Source organism: Eurytemora carolleeae, unplaced genomic scaffold (genome assembly GCF_000591075.1).
Source record: "Eurytemora carolleeae unplaced genomic scaffold, Eaff_2.0 scaffold452, whole genome shotgun sequence".
Classification (NCBI taxonomy): Eukaryota; Metazoa; Arthropoda; class Copepoda; order Calanoida; family Temoridae; genus Eurytemora; species Eurytemora carolleeae.
The window spans coordinates 105,090-127,335 of NW_019396341.1; the positions used below are offsets into that span (position 1 = coordinate 105,090).

The 22,246-nt window shown below is 31.9% G+C and overlaps 2 protein-coding genes across 6 annotated transcripts in view; one reads left to right on the forward strand and one right to left on the reverse strand.

Moving 5' to 3' along the window:
• LOC111701303 (transient receptor potential channel pyrexia) overlaps positions 1–5,320 on the forward strand; it is a 30,717-nt gene extending 25,397 nt beyond the window's left edge. Inside the window, exons 23-28 of the mRNA XM_023472509.1 lie at positions 279–383; positions 1,932–2,042; positions 2,864–2,949; positions 3,655–3,728; positions 4,157–4,232; positions 4,948–5,320. Coding sequence (XP_023328277.1) covers positions 279–383; positions 1,932–2,042; positions 2,864–2,949; positions 3,655–3,728; positions 4,157–4,232; positions 4,948–5,155 — 660 coding nt within the window. The 3' untranslated portion in view covers positions 5,156–5,320. The remainder of the gene's footprint in view (positions 1–278; positions 384–1,931; positions 2,043–2,863; positions 2,950–3,654; positions 3,729–4,156; positions 4,233–4,947) is intronic.
• A 225-nt stretch (positions 5,321–5,545) lies between these two features.
• On the reverse strand, positions 5,546–19,624 carry LOC111701296 (extended synaptotagmin-1). Of its 5 annotated transcripts, none has more exons than XM_023472497.1 (17): positions 19,500–19,624; positions 17,424–17,527; positions 15,767–15,842; positions 15,132–15,220; positions 14,801–14,962; positions 14,256–14,367; positions 13,538–13,660; positions 13,097–13,184; positions 12,289–12,467; positions 11,109–11,198; positions 9,700–9,783; positions 9,278–9,439; positions 8,769–8,886; positions 8,548–8,638; positions 7,824–7,919; positions 6,833–6,906; positions 5,546–6,276 (listed from the first exon to the last, which is right to left on the reverse strand). In XM_023472497.1, the coding sequence occupies exons 1-17, from the start codon at positions 19,588–19,590 to the stop codon at positions 6,144–6,146; spliced, it is 1,872 nt and encodes a 623-aa protein (XP_023328265.1). In that variant the 5' UTR covers positions 19,591–19,624; the 3' UTR covers positions 5,546–6,143. The 5 variants fall into 5 exon arrangements, with proteins under 5 accessions (XP_023328265.1, XP_023328269.1, XP_023328268.1 ...); XM_023472501.1 differs by lacking the exon at positions 19,500–19,624 and adding an exon at positions 19,242–19,328; XM_023472500.1 differs by lacking the exon at positions 19,500–19,624 and adding an exon at positions 19,116–19,145.
• Positions 19,625–22,246: the final 2,622 nt, after the last annotated feature.

The window sequence follows — 22,246 nt, forward strand, 5'->3', positions numbered from 1 at the left end:
ACCTAATGAATTGTAGACCTTTGGGATTTCAAACTATGAACTCTGTTCAGGGCGTACTAAAAATTTGTCAGGGGCTAATATTTTCTTTTCGTTCAAGGGGGACTCAGCCCCTTCTGGGACCTTAAAACCCCATGGAAACCATAGATTTCGCTGATCCAAGGGGGGGGGGGTGCTGAGCCCATATGGACTCCCCTAAGTACGCATCTGAGTTTTTTGTTGAAATATCAAAGGTTGAAAATATATTATATTAAATTAAATGGCGAATTCTTTCATTTTAGATTGTATTTGAGCATGATTCCAGATTCTCCGACCCTTTCCTTTCCCTACTCTCGACCATCACGATGATGATGGGGGAGATGGAGACGGCATCCCTGTTCTCAGAGGTAAATCAGTAAAAAAAGCTTTTAGCTCATATATTTATGTTAGCTATAGCTGGTAAAACGGTGGGACCAAATTGGTTAAATTGTTTAGGAAACCCATACGGGAACACTGGAGGTAACAAAGGCTAAACTAAATTCGCAACTTTTGCTGTTATTAAATTTGTTTCTCTTTTCTCAAGTGTTTTTAAAATTCCACGGGCAACACAGGGCACTTCGGCTGGTATTTATTAAAAATTTAATTTCATAATCACTCTTTTAAGATATTCTATACCAGCTGAAGTACCGGGTTTGTCAATGAAAATTAGAAATTTTCTGTCAATACAATTCATTTGAGGCTGGGAGGCAAATCTTTTTTTTTATTTTTTCTAAACATCCCTATTATGTTACTGATTTGCATTACAGGCATCATTCAGACACGCATACATATTTTCTTTTCTATTAATAATGGTACTTTTTAAAGATTTGTCTGATCAAGATTGAGTTATATAATAATGTTTAAAATTTTAAAAACAGTTTATTATTAATCGTGGTTTCTCTAAAAAAGTGACTTACGCATTTCTTCTGCAGGAAAACATATGGGAATTTCTACAAGAACACTTTCCTCACCTCGAAAAACAACTTTAGTTTCCACATTGTTGATTAGATAAACGTTTCAAGGGTACTGTTGTGAATCGGGCATTGCCATCTTTGCCGGAGGGTCACTTTTAATTACGCTTACAGAGCTGAAAACTTTAGAATGGTGGATATCGAGATTAATGCTTAAACTCTTGGTTTTACTGAACCCGAGATTATGTTGATACACATTTGATATCCAAGAAATAAGTTTAAAATCAACCAATCAGCGTGTTAAGTTTAGATGACCTCTTTAACTTTTGAAAACCCGGTTTATAGTTCTAGCGCACTTCTGGTGTAATATCAATTAGACTAATGATCGATTGTACGAACGAAAGTTTTTGATAAATGTTTATTTAGACTAACGTTCAAAATGACTATAGGTAAAATGTGATAAAATTTGGTTTTTAATAAATTTATATTAACATGATTAAATTCATATTTGTTAAAATGCTCTAAAAGACCGCTTGTGAACAGCTGACTTCAGATGAATCGGATATTAGTCCAATCGATATAGCACCATATCTGTAATTGTTGTCAAAAGTAGCTTTTATACAGTAGAGGTATCCAAAAAGAGAAGAGAAGATTAAGAAGTAAATCTAAAGTGTGTCGATTAGATACACAGATTAAGTAATCGGGATTAAGGATATCTCATTCTAAAGTTTTCAGCTCAGTCCGTTTAAGTTACGGGTTTCCCAGCTATAGGCAACATCCATGTAATCCATCCTTTTTCAGGAACTCCATTACTCTGGAGTGTCTCATCTTCTTTTCTTCCTTTTCCTTCTGTTTGTTTCCAACTATAGGCAACATCCATGTTATCCAATCTTTATGTTTCAGGAACTCCATTACCCTGGAGTGTCTCATCTTCTTTTCTTCCTCTTACTTATGTTTGTTTCCAACTATAGGCAACATCCATGTTATCCAACCTTTATGTTTCAGGAACTCCATTACCCTGGAGTATCTCATCTTCTATTCTTCCTCTTCCTTCTGTTTGTTAGTGTTGTCATCATGAATCTTCTTATTGGTCTAGCAATTAGTAATCTTACAGAGGTTAGTTCAGTCACCCATCTTTTCAACTTAAGGGGACTGTAAAAGAAAAATGAAAGGGGATATAGGATGAAACCTGAGAACCTCATACGATACATTATAAAACATCTATCTGATGTTCCTGTCTCGAGAAATTGATTTAAAACCGTGTCAAATTAATACGAAAATTCATATAAGTGCAATTTTGTATATAAGTTTTAGTATTAGACAGATCATATTCAACAAATATGCAACCAATCTGAAAACGACGATATCCCACAGGAGCCTGAGAATCTCAGGTTTGCTCCTTAAATAATTTTTTTTATTTTGCATTTTTAATTGATATAATTGATAATATTATTACATATTGTCCGTATTACTTCACCAGACCATCAGCTATTGGCAGTGTAGTATACTAGTCACGTGATTTCCGTCTGTATCACATGACAACGATACTGAACTGCCATTGGCTGACAAGTTCATTGTTTATCGTACAGGGTTTCCCACAAAACATCACAGTAGAAAGACGGTCTTTGATCTTTAAAATTATAACCTAGTTTTTCATGCAAGAACTAAGGATTATTTCAAAAATCAAAGACGACCTCCAAGTCATCTTGCTACTGTTATGTTTCGTGTGATACTCTGTATATCTTTAAACAAGAATTTTTCAAGTTTTCTGATTAGATCTCAAAAGTTGGTTTATTTCCTTCAAATTGATTTCAAATTGAATCAAATTTATCTTCATTTTTAATTCTGATCAGGCTTTTTTTTATACAACTCTTGATTTTAAATTAAGTTATATTTTCTTCCTGTTTAGAGGAAAAGCGTAAAAAGGAATTGTTTAGATATTCCAGAGAGCCGGAGTAGAGAGGTTAAAAGTAACAGTTCTCAACCTGACCAGTATTTACAAAGTTTACACAATTATTCGAAGGAAAAACAAACAGAATAAAATATTTTAAATTTCAATTTTTTTCTCATTCTCAAACTTATTTTATCCTTCTTTTTTAAAACCAGATTTTTATGTTTATGCATATTCATGTTCAGAATGGAAGAGAATGTATTACAGGCGCCTTTTTTGTTTAAATATATAACTAAATATTTGTTACGGTTATCATATATATCTAAAAAAATTTACAGCATTTCTTTAGAGATAAAAACTTGCACATTTAAAAATCCCTTGCACCACTTTGATGAGAAGTTTTGCTAATGGACAGTATAAGTTTGAATTATGAGACCTAATTACTATTTTAGCAGTAAATACATGCCATTGCACTGCAAACTAACCAAGAGGCGAAGGTTAAATTCAATTGAAATTGCTGCTACGACTTTGTGACTCCGTTGCTCCTCTAGTTCTGTTTTTAAGCACAAGTGTAAGAAAAGCAAATTTATTTGGTTTACATATCATGCGTTCAAAACATTTTTGTTCTTCTAAATATCTCTTCAATAAGAGGAGATATGATAAAAAGCATTTAAGAATTTAATTGTAAGTGCATTTAACTCTAATTTGACGTGATTGCTTCTAGTATTATTTTTTTACCAAATCTAAAATGGGAAAAATTTGTATTTCAATAAAGTTAAGGTTTTCTTACAACTACATATCTCTTATTTAACTCAAATATTTGTCTGTGGGTTGCAGAAAGAAGGGCTTGTTCCGGTACCTGAAAAAACTGCAAGGATCAAAGGATCCTGAATCTGAACCAACAGAACTGAGTAAGTTAATTTCTTAATGAAAATCTTATTTAAATACTGTTTTATGCTTTACAAAGCTAGCTAGCTAACTGAATTGTACACCATTACACACTTAGAGGAATATTCAGATGTTACTCAAAAAGCAAATGTAGCATTTAAAATTTTTTGCAAATTATTTTTATGTGTTACAGGTTATAAGTAATATCTATCTAATAAAACAGACATTTGTATATTTATATGTTTCATGCATATAGCCGTCCAAACGGCTGGACTCAATGGGCTGAAATTTTTTGAGTGAACTCACGGGTAGCCCGGGGGTGACATAGGCTAAAAAAATCAAAAAAAATTTTCTTCAAAAGTTTATAAATAAAATTTCTTCAAATTCGATTTTTTTCTTTAAAAATCAAAAAAAAAATTTCTTTTAAAACTTATATTTTTTTCTACTTTAGTCTTGTACACTGGTACACAGGCTGAACAGTTCTTTGTGAGAGATCAAGCATCTGGTACTGTTCGTACTGGGTTTAGGTTAGCAATGTATAATACCTAGTTATATATTCTCTTTGACAAACTTCTTTTTTGGTTTAAAGGGACTCAACAAAACTCTAAGCACTTCTTTTTTTGTACAATTTGCTTGTTAATGTTGTTTAAGTTTTATTTCTAGAACTTGTCGAATTTTTAGGCAGTAGACATAGAAAAAAGATTAAACCAGCCGTTTTTCCGTTTCTGACTATAATCATATATTTTACACAAGGTTTTTAATAAGGATGTAATAAAAGTGAATACGAATTTTGTGGGATCTTTGAAAAGCCCAAAACAACTTAAAAGTTCGAAAGCTATCTTTATCTACACACGTGGATTTAACGGTTCTGTCAATATTTCAGAAAACTGTGACTTTAAATCAATATTTGACCCCTTTTACATGATTTTATAGCCTTTTATCTTAAATACTTTTTTGTTGGCATATACATTTTGAATGAAAAAGTATGAAATAAACAAATCAGTAAGTCTGAAGACTGTTGAGTTAGACGAAAACACGTATGATTTCAAATAAAAGAAACCGAATGCATCTCTCTCTCGTTAGTTCAGAGTGTACATTATGCAAAAAAATAATGGGTGCGCCGCTTACACCACTTTAGATTTTATGCGATTTTATTCTATACACAACTTCTTCAGCAGAAGTAAGGAATACAAATTTGATAATAAGATTTATTCAATTTTTATAATTAATATTAATTATCAGGGTTCAGCCCTGGATCAGAGAAAATGCAAAGAAGGCTTTGGAACGAAAAAACGAGATAAAAAAGCAGAGAGACATGCTTGAAGTTAAAAAAGACGGGACAGCATTGAAATTAGAAGAAAATGTAAAAAGTTTAAAGAAAGAGTTAAAAGATCTTCATTCTGATGTGAAGTTTATAAAAGAAGTGTTGATGGCCAAAAGATTATTGTAGAAATTATAGTGAATGACGACGCAATTACCTTTCCCCATTGTTATGAAATAATTATCTTACTCCTCCTTGTTTTTAGTAGTACCTTGACCTATATATATTTGAATGTAAGCTTTTTAGTATATTATAGTTCTGAAATCTTTTCAATATATTTTTTTAAAGAAGATAATGAAGATATTAATGATAATGATAATAATCATCATCATCATCATCATTATATTAATAATGATTTATATATATAACATTAATATTAACATTAATATTAATATTAATATTAACTGTCGTTTAGAACTATTTATTTTCCCAAATTGTCATCTGTCTGCTTCTTTCTCTTTAAAACTTAAAAAGTTTTGTTATCTACATTTCCTGCTCAGGATCTTTAGGCATTCCGAGTAGAAAATTTCAAATGTATTTTCCAACTTTAATTTTAAAATCTACAAGTATTTAATAATATTTTTTACTATCCTATAACAGTGCAGTTACTTGTAACGAATCAAAAATTCCATAATCATGAACTTTATCTCAATAGTTTAACGGAAGATTTATAAAATGAAATATCTAAATATTATCTAAAAGGAACAACTCGTTACATGCATTTTTGAATTCTTAAATCTTTTCAACCTGGAACCTAATTTAATGATTTAAGCTAGGTTGCTAAACTACCTACCGCCGGTTCAAATCTTAAATCACAAAAAGTAAAGATTCATGAGCATTTGAATCGGTAATTAAGAATGAAACGGCGTAGGTAGTTCAGCAACCTCTTCCATTCATTAAATTCGGTCCCTGATGTCATAGACCTTTGATATTTCGAACAGTTAAGTTAAATATGAAGTCAAAATTTGAAATATCAAAGAGGTTTAAAGATATAGAAAATATGAGTTAGTTGTGAGTAATGAGCTCCTTCAAATTTAAATATAAGATAAATATACCAGTAAACGAAATTGGAACTAATAACTATTTTACTGTTTTTGAGATTGAAGAATCCCCTCTATTAAATACATATCGGATATTTTGGTTGAGGGATGAAGTGAAGTTGACCCATATACCGTAGCTCAGCATTGATCGGTTCATTAGATTTCATATTGATCGTCTTCAAAGTTTTACCATCCTCTTCCTCTTCACTCCTAGAGCAAAAATAAATATATTCAAGTAAAATATATCACAAATCCTCTTTGTTTACTTGGAAGATGTACTGCAAATTCTGGGAGGAATGTAAACAAACTCGGTGCTGCTTAGACCGAGCTTAGTTTATATTCCTCCTAGAAACTGCATTTTATCTTTTGTTTTCACAGTGATACATAAGGCACTGGTGTATCTTCTGTTACCTCATTTATTTTCGATCTACACGGTATTTATTATTCTCAGACAAACAATAAGTTTCTCTGATTCCTCTAATCTTAAGAAATCAAAGGATGTCTTTTTAAAATTAACACGGGAACATTGCGATTTTCTATTGCACCCCGCAATGCAATAGTCAAAGGAACGGATTATTTGCTAAAAACTATTATTTCTAGAAATTATATCTTTGAAACCTGAAAGGTCTACCACATCAGGTTGCAAGGATAGAAGAACTAGAAGAATATATTTTGTGGCAGATAATCTGTTCCTCTCCAATAAAAACGCTCCTACATTAACATAAAATGGTAAAATCAAATTTTTAAAATTAGTTTTTACTATTACCTTTGCTCAGTATAAAAATCTCGTACAGGAAATGATAAGGTTGCTATAATGGGATAATTTATACTTGTACCCTCCTGTAATACAATTCAATCATTTAACTACAGGAATTATGTATTTTTTACAGTTCAGATTATTAAATATACATATCTCTGCAGCCTGAACCTTTGAAACTTCAAACCATTATGTAGTTGATAATAATTAATAGTTTGAAATCTCAATGTGCTGTGACATCAGGTTGTAAGTAGTTAAGGAAAAGGAAACTACAATATATCGTGGCGAGTAATCAGTTCATTTATGGAGAAAAATGGTCTGACATATACACCCTGGACTAACCAGGGCGTAGGACGTTCGATTTCTTTACTTTGAATTTTATCGCTTAAATTGGTAAATACTTCGCAATATTAAAGTTTGAGTTGTCATTTATGAATTTTAATTGTAAACCCATCTGTCAACAAATAAGTATAAAAGAGGATAAATCATATTAGTCACCATTGCTGGGATAAATACCGACCAAACGTGTTAATACAAGTGTTTCAACCATACAATCTGTTATTTTCAAAAATCTTCGATAGTTGATTTAACTTTATTTAATTTACTTCTTTAAACTATATTTCTGGAATGTTTTTTGTTAATCTCTGAATGAACACAATTATATAATACGCGTGAGGTTCAGCACGTGACAAGAAATTAACTACATCACTTAAAAATTCTCTGTTCTTTGCAAACACAAAATGCTTGAATAACCAACCAATGTAAACCATGATATGCGAGCTCTCATGCAAAACTCCAACAGGATTTTGCCAATTTTTCGTTTAAAATGGAAACTAGGTACACACGAACATAGAAATTTTAAAATGTTTATGTCTAAGACTACAAAAACATGTATGTAAATTGGTTCGAGGTAAAACCAAGGCCAAAATATTTATTAATCCGAGTTTTCACATTCAAGCGAAAATTATTTTGATTAATTTTTAATTTAATGATTGAATTCCTTGTGACTGAGAAATTTTTCCAGGACTTTATCTTCTTCGACGATTATGCTTCGGCCAAATCGACCGAAACGGCCGAGATATGAGTTCCACTTATCCTTTACAAAAACTAAGTTATTCTATAGGTTACCTAACTATAACTAAATCTTATTCAGTTTAAAACATAATTAACTTTTTTTACAAATCAATCTGCATTGTAGCTCAGATTAAATTTAAAATGCCTAATGTTTAGTTTTCAAAATATATTTTTTTAAGTAATGCAGCTTCCTCCAAGAAAGTTGAGCTCCAGAATTTATGTAGTTATACAGGGTTACCGGGATAAACCTGTAAAGACGACCTGTAACTCTTTAAAAATGACGATTCCAAGGTAAAATCCAGTCTTTTTGAGCCTTTTTTTTTTGATTGGACAAAGAAACAAGTTGCAGGGAATAATGATTATAAAGAAACAGACGGTATGAATTCCGTACATGCAATCGTCTCATTCTTTGTGGGTAACCCTGTATTACGTCTGGTATAAAATGGTGAAATGTTAATTCCCTTTTCAAGTTACTTCAACTCTATGCCGTTCATGTTGGAGCAAATTAAAAGGTCTGAAATTCAAAATTTGCTTTTGAATTCATTAAAAAAAACATTAATAAGGAATAGAGTCTGAACAAAACATCCAAGGTTAAATTCATTAGTTTGAAAAGAAATATTAAAATATTGAATGAAGTTTTTTTTCTGTCCCTTGTCTTCGCAGTTGTGTAGGTTAATCTTGATCCAGTCATATTTAGGTTCTGGGCTCATTATATGGATTTCCTCTTCAAACTCCCAGAATCTGGATTACAAGTTCAGTTTAATATATAGGATCTGGGATCTCAAAATAATGTGGATCAAATTTTTATATTTATATATTTATATATTTACATTTTTATATATTTATTATTAATATATTTATATAGATATACCTGCACAAATCTCCCTTTGCTGTTGTAAACAATTCGTTAGTGCCTCCAAGTTGAACAGATACCAATGGGATTATTTGTCGAGAAGTTCTCACATGCTTGATGTAAATGCACAGTAACCCTACAGTAATAATAACGATTTTCACAAAAGGGAACAGAGCTTTTTCTAATTTTTAAACTTTTTTAACATGTTGATGTTAACATTTGATATTTCAAAATCAATTCTTTTAATCTAACAGAATTCATAATTTAATATCAAAGGTCGAATAAGGTTGCGATATAGAGATTAGAAAATCAGAGTTTGAACCTAAAACTCAAAATTGCTCAGAAACACTCGCCCAAATGTACAAATTTCCAAGCAGTTTTATTTTCCAGATGTTCTAGCCAACGCCCCCTCTTTTAATGATTCGTATCCTACTTGTAGTTTACAGCCATGAACCGAACTTTAGAAAAAATCCTTCATTGGGAAAAGATAAAGTTTTAAACAGTTTGAAAGCTGAACAAGTCTTTACCTTTAGAGCAAGGCTCCTGGTGTGGATAGAGTTCTTGTTCTGGTTCTTCACAGATTGGAACCCACTGCACCCGTATCCTGATCTGACCAGTTCTAAAATTCTCATTTCCAGTCTTCAGGGAGATCTCAGATATTTCTCCATTCCTAGCCGTGTCATTCAAATCTGGAAAGAATAATTAAGGAGACATATCTAATATCAGGTTCTCATTAAATGTATAAATTTCTGTAACTAATTTTCATTCAATTTTGGAACAAAATTTTGATTAAACTTAGATATTTTGCAAGTTTTCTCCAAATATTCATAGAATTCTATATTTGGACTAAGATGTGAAGTAAAACTTTACTCGAAAAAACTATGGGGGGAGGGGGTTGAGGGGTTTTGTAGGAAAAATGTCATCATTGTCACATAAATTACTAACTAACCTAGACTTGCAAACCCTATCTGCTTGTCATCTGTTCCCTTATCCCTGTCCAATATAGAGATTCTCAACTCCTGATCCTTTAATCCTAAACAATAGTTAAACAGGGCCATTCATTTAAATTCACTCCAATATAGAGATTCTCAACTCCTGATCCTTTAATCCTAGGCAATAGTTAAACAGGGCCATTCATTCAAATTCATTCCAATATAGAGATTCTCAACTCCTGATCCTTTAATCCTAAACAATAGTTAAACAGGTCCATTCATTCAAATTCATTCCAATATATAGATTCTCAACTCCTGATCCTTTAATCCTAAACAATAGTTAAACAGGGCCATTCATTTAAATTCACTCCAATATATAGCTTCTCAAATCCTGATCCTTTAAACCTAAACAATAGCTAAACAGGTCCATTCATTCAAATTCATTCCAATATAGAGATTCTCAACTCCTGATCCTTTAATCCTAAACAATAGTTAAACAGGGCCATTCATTCAAATTCATTCCAATATAGAGATTCTCAACTCATGACCCTTTAATCCTAAACAATAGTTAAACAGGAACATTCATTCAAATTCATTCCAATATATAGATTCTCAACTCATGACCCTTTAATCCTAAACAATAGTTAAACAGGGACATTCATTCAAATTCATTCCAATATATAGATTCTCAACTCATGACCCTTTAATCCTAAATAATAGCTTAACAGGGCCATACAATTAAATTCATGATAGCACACTTCAAATGAAATGTCCATTAACATGGCAGGGTGGCCAAAACTTTTTTGAAAAAATCCGTACAAAAATCCGTACATTTTCAGAAAAAATCTGTACAATCCGTACAATTTTCGAAAAAAAAATCCGTCCAATCCGTACATTTCACGATTGATAAACATATTCTCAAATGAACACTTCTGCAGAGCATATTCTCAAATGAACACTTCTGGGACATATCTCGAAAATTATGAATGAATTTTGATTGTCAATTGAAACATTAATCAATCTAATATTATTTAGAATGCAGAAAATAAATTAAACTAACTTCATTTTGACGAGATTTTTTTTTTGAAATTTTCATGAAAAATTTGCTGAAATGAGTGAAAATTAAAAAAACGGTGTATTTCCAGGATAAAAATCCGTACAATCCGTACAATTTGAAAAAAAAATCCGTACAATTTTAGGGTTACAAAAAAAAATCCGTACAATCCGTACTAATTTTGGCCACCCTGCATTAGTCTAAAAATCCCTTCTAAGAGAATTTTCAAACTGAAAAATTAAATATTCTCCTTGAAATTTTATCCTTTAATAAAATGAATGTTTAAAGTTTTATTTATTTTTTAGGNGAGTATTCTGGAATATATGTTCACCCGGGGGAGTTTAAAAATAGCCATTCAAATAGTTACATTACCTCCTTCTAGTATGGGAAACTCACAGTAGAAGTTCCATGTAGGGTTTAATGTATTATTAACTACTGGAGATCTTACTGAGTATCTACCAACTTGAACAAATATATCATTTAACATCTTTACTAATAAATTAGCTTGGGAACCCAGCTTAGCCCGGAGTTTACCAACTCAACTTGGAATTTCTAAACTAGGCATATAACACTCCTTTGGTTCAACCGTTTTCCCAATCAAAATTTGAGGCAAATCAGTCCTGTGGTGCTTGAGTTATGATCGGACATTCATGCAAACAAGAAAACATAAATTACAACTTAACTTAGCTTGGGAACCCGGCTATGTCTGGAAACTAAACTTTCACTGAAGTCTAAAACCTCAAACGTTTCAACAAAGCTAATAAATAAATTCCCGTGGTTCTACCGAGTTCCTCAATCAAAATTTGAGGTTAATCAGTCAAGGGGATCCTGGGTTATGATCGCATTTAAAGATTTAACTGTCCCCCTGTATTGTCTTCTGTTCTTTTAAACTTATGAAAGGAATTGAATCTTCATCTACATATAATACTAAATATTTATGTAAATAAAATTCAGCTGGTCGATTTGTTTTTTAGTTGATGTGTTCCAAAAAACGTCAAAACATCAAAAATGCTCCGAATCCAATTCTTTTGAGATCTCAAATTACCGTAATCTGTTGCATTTTTTTTGGGGGGGGGGGAGGAAAATCAACAAATGAAAACAGAAAATTCGGCAAAATATTGTTCATTTAACATGTTTTTTTTTTTCAGCGAAGACAAACCTAGTTATATGAAGGAATTATGATATATGATATATGAAATTTCTTTTTGTTCTTAAATTACTTTATGTTCCTTTTATTGAATATTGTTGCTAATTCATGTACACTGTACAGTATTAAAGTAGTTTTTAAAGCACATGTTAAAACATTTCTTCCTTACTGGTAACCTCCTGAACTTATTCCTATTTTAATTACAATGTGTCCCTAAACCCTAACTCTCCTCATTTTAAAGAATTTTTTGTTCTTATTTTCAGAAATTTTTGTACCTAAAAATCTCGCCCGGTCCCTCTCTCCCTTGACTGAAATCCAGTGTTCGCCCCTGTTGTAAGTTAAGTAAAAACACATTTAGGACCTGGCTGTAGTATATTCACTGAAGTTCTAAATGATTTAATATTCCTGACAGAATACTGTATGGATCAGCACTCCCTCCAGTGTATCCAAGCAGTTGTTTGAATCCCCTGTCAGAGATTGGGCAATCCTTCCCGTCTAGGAGTAGAACCCTGATGATCCCGGTGGGAAAACTAATGGTTGGAATATGCTCCCCAGTAATCCCAGGTCCGTAGAATTTCAATCCTCTACTCAGAGAAGATATAAAAATATATATATCTTTTCATTTAGGAAATTTTTTTTGCAGTGTTGGATAAAATGCGACTTAATCTGTTCCCTGTGACAAATGGACCCGGCCTAACTCCTGAGGCTTTAATGCAGAAAATCTTGTTTCTAATTTTAAAAATTTTTCTTTTCTTTTTAAAAGTTAATTTCTGATTTGCATGGATTTTTTTTACTTATTAGTACTTTACTGTAGTGTAAAATGTACATTTTAAAGCAGTTTGTGCCGTGTGGAAACTTTTCACACATTTTTAAGGAAATGCCTCCCCCACTCCCGGCCCCTTCAGGCCTTTTTAAAGGCATTTATGTTATTTTTACAACATAATCCCGAAACAGGCGGGGCAGTAGAGAAAAATATGGTTTTTATCATTATCTACTTTTTTAAGAGATTAAACGGCGCAGCATGATTTTATTTTGGATCCATTCATATAAATAGAATTTGAGCTAGAAGCTGCTCCACAAATTTATCCCTAAAATTCCCCTTCCCGTCCCCCTTTAGTCGATCACCTTTAGCTGGTCGAAACGTTACGGGTCATGCAGATCAGAATTATAAGCACTTCTTAAGCAATTCAAGTATTTTTTTTAAAACTCCTTCCTCGGCACTTTCAGCATTATGTCAAGAACATCCCCGCCGAATTCCTTCATCAATATCTTGAGAATGTAAATGGGGACTCTAAGAACACCTAAGATATTATCATAAATTGGAAACTTGAATAGACATATATTTTGTGAAAATATATAAATTTTATTATTAAAACTATTAATTTTAAACCCGGAGTTAACAAATATTTAATTTTGATTTGATTTAAAAACATTTCTGTTTGTTTATGTAAACTTAAGAGACACCTAACAGAGATTTCTGAGATATAACAGAAAATTTTGAAAGATTGAATGACTAATATTAATGTTTGCAGAAAACATGGGTTGATTGGAGATTTTTTGCGCAATTAGGCGATAGGCGATAACGTTTAGATATTCTTATGTAGGACGCTCTGTATCTAAAAGATTAAGCTCCAACTTTAAATCCAGTCTAAACCTTCTGGTCCAAACCGTAGGACAGGATAGTCGAGCAAGGTTACTCCAATAGCTCCGACCACCGTCATATCTTTGTGCAGAGGGAGAACGATACGGAACTTCATTGCAAACTGGACATCACGTCCTAAAATATTAACTCAAATTTCCCTATTCCATATATCTTTGCAACCTTGTACTGATATTTCAAGCTTAAATTTTTTGATGAAACAGAATTCATAGTTTGAAATATCTAAGATCTGAAATTCATAGTTTCCATTAACAGACACAAAAAAATCTTTGAAAATTTAGGTCCAACGGAACTGAACACTGATCTTTGCAACCTGATGTCATAAACCATGATATTTCAAACCATGAATTATGTAGCAAGGAATTAAGGCTTTGCCAGAAAACTCCGATTTTCTAAGCCCTATTTCTTTGCTACCCAATGTCGAAACCTTAGATAATTCAAACTTTGAGTTTTGCACGATCAAATATTTAAGCTTGAAATGTAAAAGGCTTACGCTGTCACGTTGCTAAGATATAGGGATTAGAAAATTTGAGTTTGTGGTAAAGACTCAATTAATTTCATGAAACCATTATTTTGAATGATAGTGAAAAACTAATTAACCAAAAATTAGGTACCAATTGTTCAGAATTCATTAAATGCCGCGTACATATATAAGATGCGACTTGAACAGTAGTACAATTTTCATGATGTCTGCTTTAAAGATCCCTCTTACCTGATATGATAGAGGTTTCTACTATTTCTCTAATTCCAAGTTGGAACTCAGCATTACCAGGATACATGATGCCAATGTCCAATGTTAGTTCAGTTGGATTTTCTGCGATAGCCTAAATATATACAATAACATATTTCATCTTCATTGATTTATTACATCGATCCTTGATTTAGGACTTCTTTAGAGAATTAGATATATAAGAGATCAGTATATGATATTCATGAGCTGGATCCAGACATTGATCCATTTTTTCATGATGATAGATCTGGATTAGCATCAAAATTAGATGGATCCTAAGCACTGGTTAAAACATAACAGGAATTTTTCAAACTTTTTGCTGAGGCAAATTTTTAAATAGGGGACCCTTGAGAATATTACGGAAGCTTCCATTTTCGCCTTGTCTGTTTATGAACGCGCAATTTGAAAAATATGATTAAAAATAAATCATTAACAAGCTGAGATGACAATACTTTAAGCTTTTTGATTTTTTTTTTTCAATAAAATAATAATTCCAGAATCTGATCAGAAAAGTAGAAAAGACCGACCTTTATACCAGAAATAACAAGAGGACAGTTGCCAACATCAAGGTTTCTAATCGTCATTTTATCCACAAACCAGGCTCCAGTTGGGTTTTCTTCTTTCATTTTCACCAGGACATCATCAAGTATAATGTTAATCATATCCTCGCTCACAACATGAGATAAAATCTAGAAAAATTTAAAATAATATAAATCTTGATTTTTCAATAATAACTGACTAACTAACTAACTAACTGACTAACTGACTGACTGACAGACTCTGACCGACAGACTAGGTGACTGACTGACTGACTAACCAACTAACTAACTAACTATATAACTAATTAACTAACAATACCTTGTTCCAGAACACTTGAATGATATCATTAAACCATTTAACTGAGTTGGCGGACTCGATCTGTGAGCCCTTCTGCAGATCCTTGGGAACTAGGGAGCAGGATAGTATTAGTAATTTATACTAATAACAATCAAGATAATTCCAAACTAGATAGATATAAATCCTAGTCCCGGGACAACCCACGGGGATACGACGAAAATTAGTTTTATGATGTCTGTTAAGTACATTTATAGGGCCGGGCCAGTGCGAATTTAATAGAGCATGACTTTATATGTTTAATATTTTAATTAATAAAGCTGAAATATATGATAATATGTCTTTAAATATTAAAAAATCCTGTGGAAATTATATAACCGGATTTTCAAATTATTCGACAGAGCGTATTTCTTACAAGAAAAAAATGAGTTTGTTTTTCTCCAACTTGTCCAAGTGAGAGGAGGAGCTATACGAGATGACTAACTGGTACCAGTAATGTCGCATAAATTTTGCATTCTCTGCTGTCAAGTGCACAGTGTAGCTTATTTTTCTTTAAATCGTACCACCGAGCTTATGAAATTTCATTCTGATTATGTTCAACAATCATCATTTGCATATTTCTGATCAGGGGATTCTAAAATATGGTAATCATTACTATCCTTGTGGTTGAATGTGGTCCGGAGTAGATGGGATCAGGTGATTATGTGGTTTAGATAAACAAGAATCATCCATTTTCTAAATTAAAAAAAAATTGTTGGAATAATTTCCTTTATATGCACACACTTATTGCAAGAAACTAGTTCTAGTTCAATGTCCAAATTTACAAAATGTCCAAAATTACAAAATGTCCAAAATTACAAAATGTCCAAATTTACAAAATGTCCAAAATTACAAAATGTCCAAATTTACAAAATGTCCAAAATTACAAAATATCCAAAATTACAAAATGTCCAAAATTACAAAATGTCCAAAATTACAAAATATCCAAATTTACAAAATGTCCAAAATTACAAAATGTCCAAAATTACAAAATGTCCAAAATTACGAAATGTCTAAAATTATAAAATATCCAAGGTCTTGAACATTCATGCAACTTTTCATAGCTGCCAGTATTTATGTGGGTTAAAAATCCTTACTTACTAACAAACTAACTACTAAGTTACAAAATGTCCAGAGATAAAAATTTCCAAAGTTACAATATGTCCAAAGTTACAAAATGTCCAAAGTTACAAAATGTCCAAAATTACAAAATGTCCAGTGTCCAAAATTGACAATGTCTTACATTGTCTAAAGATGTCTTCCATTGGTTAATAAATGTAGTAGATACCATTATGTGTCTTAGTACCTTAGTAACTTTCATATTAAGTATCTTGGAAGAAGGGATTTTTAATCTTTTTTGTTTAAAAATAAAAATCCTAGTTTTTAGTTGTAATTAAACATTTTATTATTTTGACATTTTTAGAAAATTTTTAACATTTTGTAATTTTGGACTTTGTGTAATTTTGGGCATTCTGTTACTTTGGACAAAATGTGACTTTGAACATTTTTTATCTTTGGACATTTTGTAACTTTGGCTATTTTGTAAGTTTGGATGTCTTGTAAGTTTGGACATTTTGTTATTTGGGCATTTTGTTGCTTTGGACATTTTGTTACTTTGGACCTTTTGTGACTTTGGACCTTTTGAAATCTCGGGTGTTTTGTTTTTGGCTGTTGTGTTTTGGGTGTTTTGTTATTGGACATTTTGTTCTTGGGCGTTTTGTATCCACTCCAGGTCTAGTTCTAGGTCTAGGTCTAGGTCTAGGTCTAGGTCTAGGTCTAGGTCTAGGTAGGTCTAGGTCTAGGTAGGTCTAGGTCTAGGTCTAGGTAGGTCTAATTCTAGTTCTAGTTCTAGTTCTAGTTCTAGTTCTAGTTCTAGTTCTAGTTCTAGTTCTAGTTCTAGTTCTAGTTCTAATTCTAATTCTAGTTCTATGTCTAATTCTTATTCCCATTTACATAAAATATATCCGAAGGCGTTAACCGGGGCCCGGGGGGTCCATGGAAAAGTGAGAACTACTTTTTTCAAAGCTAAAACAGCTTACAACGGGGTCTAAAGTAAGCCCCCCTTTGAAATGTCAATGAACAAATTCCTGGATACGACCCTGAATATATCTGTATTCTTGGTATTTGTATCAAAGGATTTACAGGAACATCTTTTAGCAACTTTATCAACCAAGAATATAAATTCTAGGAACTGTTATCACAAAATCTTTATTCATTTAGAACTCATTTTTCCAAGAAATATTAGTATTTAAAATATTACATGAATTTCAAGTCTACCTGATACATGAAGTGTGCAGCGAGCAAGAGAGCAGATTTCTTTAAATTGCTTCGATCCGGGATTATATCAATACAGACCCATACAACAAGAAACCAACCGAACCCTGGACGGAATTATTGTAATATGTACAGGCATGGGACGTAGTTTTGCGGAGGGGGGATGGATAAAACTCCTATTATTGATGGTTAGGTTAGGTTAAGACAATTTCTGGGCCGAGCGCTGCGCCTAGAATGGGCTGGGGGGCCGAGCGCTGCGGCTAGCACAGGCTAAGGGGCCGAGCGCCGCGGCTAGCACAGGCTAGGGGGCCGGCGCTGCGGCCGCATAATCAATTTAGGAGTTTTATCTATCCCCCCCTCCACAAACCTACGTCCCATGCCATATGTACAGTAGGAAGCATACGAATTGTTGAAAAAGAAGACCACATGTTATCAACTAAATATGTATCAAGTATCTTGTTGTTTATCCTGCACAATTGATGTGCATGTTTAATGGAATTTGAGTCGAATTATAGCCTTCTTATTCTACAGATTTCTGGGTCTCATTGCCTTTTATCTTCATTGTCGGAGCATTTAAGAAGAACGTTTCTTTAAATCAATATTTAATTATAAAAGCAGGGTTTCCAAAAGATGTTTCCTGGACGACCTGGACCTTACTTAGCGGCTAGCATTTTTTTCATGAAATTTTTTTTTTGGTAGTTTTGCAATATTTTAGAATATTGCCTTTATTTGTTTAAAACTCGTATGGTACCACAAAAAAAATCCGCGACACTTTTAAACCGTCAAAATTAAAAGTGAAGAAAACTAAACGTATGATAATAGATGATTGCTATCCAATCCTAATATTTCATTAAGATCGCTCTTACCAATTAATTGAATATATATATATATAAATCCATAAGAATCCCCAACAGTTTATGAAATAGATCCGTTTTATTGTTCAGTTGAACATAAAAATAACACAGTTAACAGTTGCCACATTAATTAAAATGTCCTCTATTCATTTGGTGAAATTTTTACCGCTCTTATTCCTAGATCTATTTATTGATAGACTTGCTTAGACAGGTACACTAGAACTAAATTGCAAATTTTCCTGATACTATTTTGCGAGTTTTCTCCATTTCCGTGAGTCTAATTTTTATGAAATATTAGGATTAGATAGAAATTATACACTAACACATTTTTTCATTTCTTCACTTTTGGTTTTGAGAAGAAAAAGGTTCGTGAACTTTTTTGTGGTACCATGTGAGTGTTAAAAAAATTAAAACAATATTCCAAACTAATGCAAAAATTCCATGCATAAGAATTTCATAAAATTTTTTGTTGTTGATAAAGACAACGCTTATCACACTTTTTTTTTGACTCACCCTGTATGTATCCTATAATCTTACCTAAAATAATACAAAAGTTAAATGATTTTTAAATAACGCATCCTAGACCTTATCCAGCATATAGGTGAGAATACAATAGAAGCAAGATTTCCAAACATATGTATTAATAGACCTTATCCAGCATATAGGTGAGAATACAATAGAAGCAAGATTTCCAAACATATGTATTATAGACCTTATCCAGCATATATGAGAGTAAAATAGAAGTATCGTTCCCAAATAAATGTATTCTAGATCTTACCTAGCATATAGGTGAGAATACAATAGAAGCAAGATTTCCAAACATATGTATTCTAGACCTTATCTAGCATATAGGTGAGAATACAATAGAAAGATGGTTCCCAAATAAATGTATTCTAGACCTTACCTAGCATATAGGTGAGAATACAATAGAAAGATGGTTCCCAAATAAATGTATTCTAGATCTTACCTAGCATATAGGTGAGAATACAATAGGCGCAAGATTTCCAAACATATGTATTCTAGACCTTACCTAGCATATAGGTAAGAATACAATAGAAGCAAGATTTCCAAACATTTGCATGTATCCTAGACCTACCTAGCATATAGGTGAGAATACAATAGAAGGATGGTTTCCAAACATTAGTATGTATCCTACACCTTCATAGCATATAGGTGAGAATACAATAGACGCAAGATTTCCAAAAATATGTATCCTATACCTTACCTAGCATATAGGTGAGAATACAATAGAAAGATGGTTTCCAAATATCACTATCGCTAAACTCCTTCAGAGCTTCCTTAAATAAAGTCTTCATTCTGAAAAAAAAATTTGATTTCCTCAAATATTTGTTTAAAAAATAATTAAATGCGTAACTAGTATAAAACAAAAATGTAACAAACAAAATAAAAAAATTTCATCACAACGTAACAGCTTTGTAAAAAAAATCAACTATAGTGATGCTCGTTGTGTATTAAAATTTGATCTATATTTATGTATAAAAATTTGTTCTAAAAATAAAATAAGAAATGATCTATTTTGGATACAATGCATATTACTTATTGTACATTATCAAAGAATGACAGCTTAAATTGATAAAATATAAGATATAAAAGAGTTTACAAGTATGAGATATAAAAGAGTTTACAAGTATGAGATATAAGAGAGTTTACAAGTATGAGATATAAAAGAGTTTACAAGTATGAGATATAAAAGAGTTTACAAGTATGAGATATAAAAGAGTTTACAAGTATGAGATAAAAAAGAGTTTGCAAGTATGAGATATAAAAGAGTTTACAATTATGAGATATATGAGTTTACCATTCAACAAGTATCTACTATTCACAGAGCAGTGCATGGCGTTTATTTAAGAACAGTTTTCCCGCTTTAAATCCGTGGAATTTAAACATTACAATTTAATCTGGAATCTTGGGCTTTGACTTTTGTCTTAGATTGTCCTACAGATCTACAAATCCGAATTCAATGAAAAAAATACCTCGGAAATATACATTTAAGCCATATTTTTCAGAATCTGACATTTTGATTTATCCTCATAAGTAACTCTAGAACAATAATACTAAGAATGGCCATCCTAAAGTTTCTCGAGAAAAAATAATTACTATTTATACTGTTGAACATTAGTTTTCTTTGTGTGTGTTCTTTATTTCCTCAACAAAATTAATTTTTGACAACTTCAAAATACCAAAATTAGTTAGAGAGGGGGGGCGGATCGCGAGGGAGGGGATGTAGAGCCACCATGAACCCTACGAACTGACCTCCGAAGCCTCTTGATTCCAAGCCCCCCAAAACCATTTCTTAATCCTCTCGCTGCAAATTGTTTATGTATTTATATGATCATTAAACCCTTTATTATCATGTTGAGATTTTTAGAAAAAAGGGCTTTTGGCGGATTTAAATCTAAGTTTCTTTTATTTGAGACCAGAGTGCTGGAGGTGATGACAAAAATTGCAAACGCCATGAGACTCCGCTTTGCAGACACAACCCTCCCAGATTTGTTGGGCATACCGAGCCTCCGCCATCCAGTAAGAGCCTCCGCTATACAGAATAGTTCACTTAAAACTCTTGCTTTTTGAATGTAGTAAAGAATTTTTTAAATTTTTTTCGAAATAGTACCATAATTACCATAAAAAGTTAATCAAATTCAAAGATCAGAATTGTTTAACAATTATGACTAAGTGGTTTTTTAAACCACTTACACAAAAAGGAAAACATTTTAGAGAAAAAATTCTGAAAATAATTCTATTTGATAATTAAAAATCTTTGGTTTAAGCGATACCTTTTTGGAAAGTTTTAAGTTTATAATGAAGACGCTTCGAAAAATGCTTCTTCTCAGAATTTCTTCTGGAATTTTTGGCATCCTTAAAAACATCTCAAGATTATTCGGCAAATTAACCAATCCGAAACCACGCGACGAACAACTTCGGCTTATAACTTTAATTGAAAAATACTTAGAATCTTAACAAATCCAACATCGTTAGCTCTGTTATTTAATTACCTAGAATGTCCATCCTAATGATCCATTTTTTTTTAATTTACATAAAAACCTGTTTAAAATTTTATATTTCAGAACAAAGTTTCCTTAGATTGCTGGATGCCTGAAAAAAATCATTTTTTAAGTTATTAACGATAAATCAAGAATCATGAAATGTGAAAAATTTCAAATAAAAACTTTGATAAACTGGAATTAAATATCATTATGACGGGAATTTTTTATTAAGCATTTGTGTTGAAAATTTTAATGAACTGTTTGCAGTTAACCTTCATTATGAGTTCCAGGTTTTTATCGGAGTAAAATAATCAAAAATTTGACATTGACAAGTAATCTGAATCAAAAAAAATCCCAAAAAATGTATTGGTTAATTCAAAGCTTATAACAAAATCCAAATGAAAAGAAATGAAATCCAAATAGCCTCCTTACTGCGTAAGAAATGTTTTATTGTAAAACATAAATCTTAGAAACCACTATATGAGTCAATATTAGTTACAATCATGACAATCAATAAACCATTTTAGTCTGTAAAGTTCTTGCGCAACTATGTTAGACAAAAAAATCTAAGTTACATGAAAAAAAAAACAAGTTAAAGGAAGCTGTGACGTATCGCAACCAAGATTCCGTTTCTCCAAGAACAAGATTCATCAATTTTACAAACTTAATGTTGTCCTCATCGCACCCAAGAATCAGTTTCTCCAAGAACAAGATTCATCTCAATCTTGTCCACATCAAATGCAAGAATCACTTCTTCAAAGAGCTACGAGATTCATGAAGTGCCTTGTACCTCCAGCCTGGTTATAATTCATTTTTATCTTCATTATTCTGTCAAAAAAGATCAAGACAAAAATTATTTTGTTTAATTTAAATGATACATCACACTTCCTATCTATTATTTGTAAATAACATTTGTACACATGATGTACATAAAACATTTAGTTGTATAATACAAAATTTGTACGAA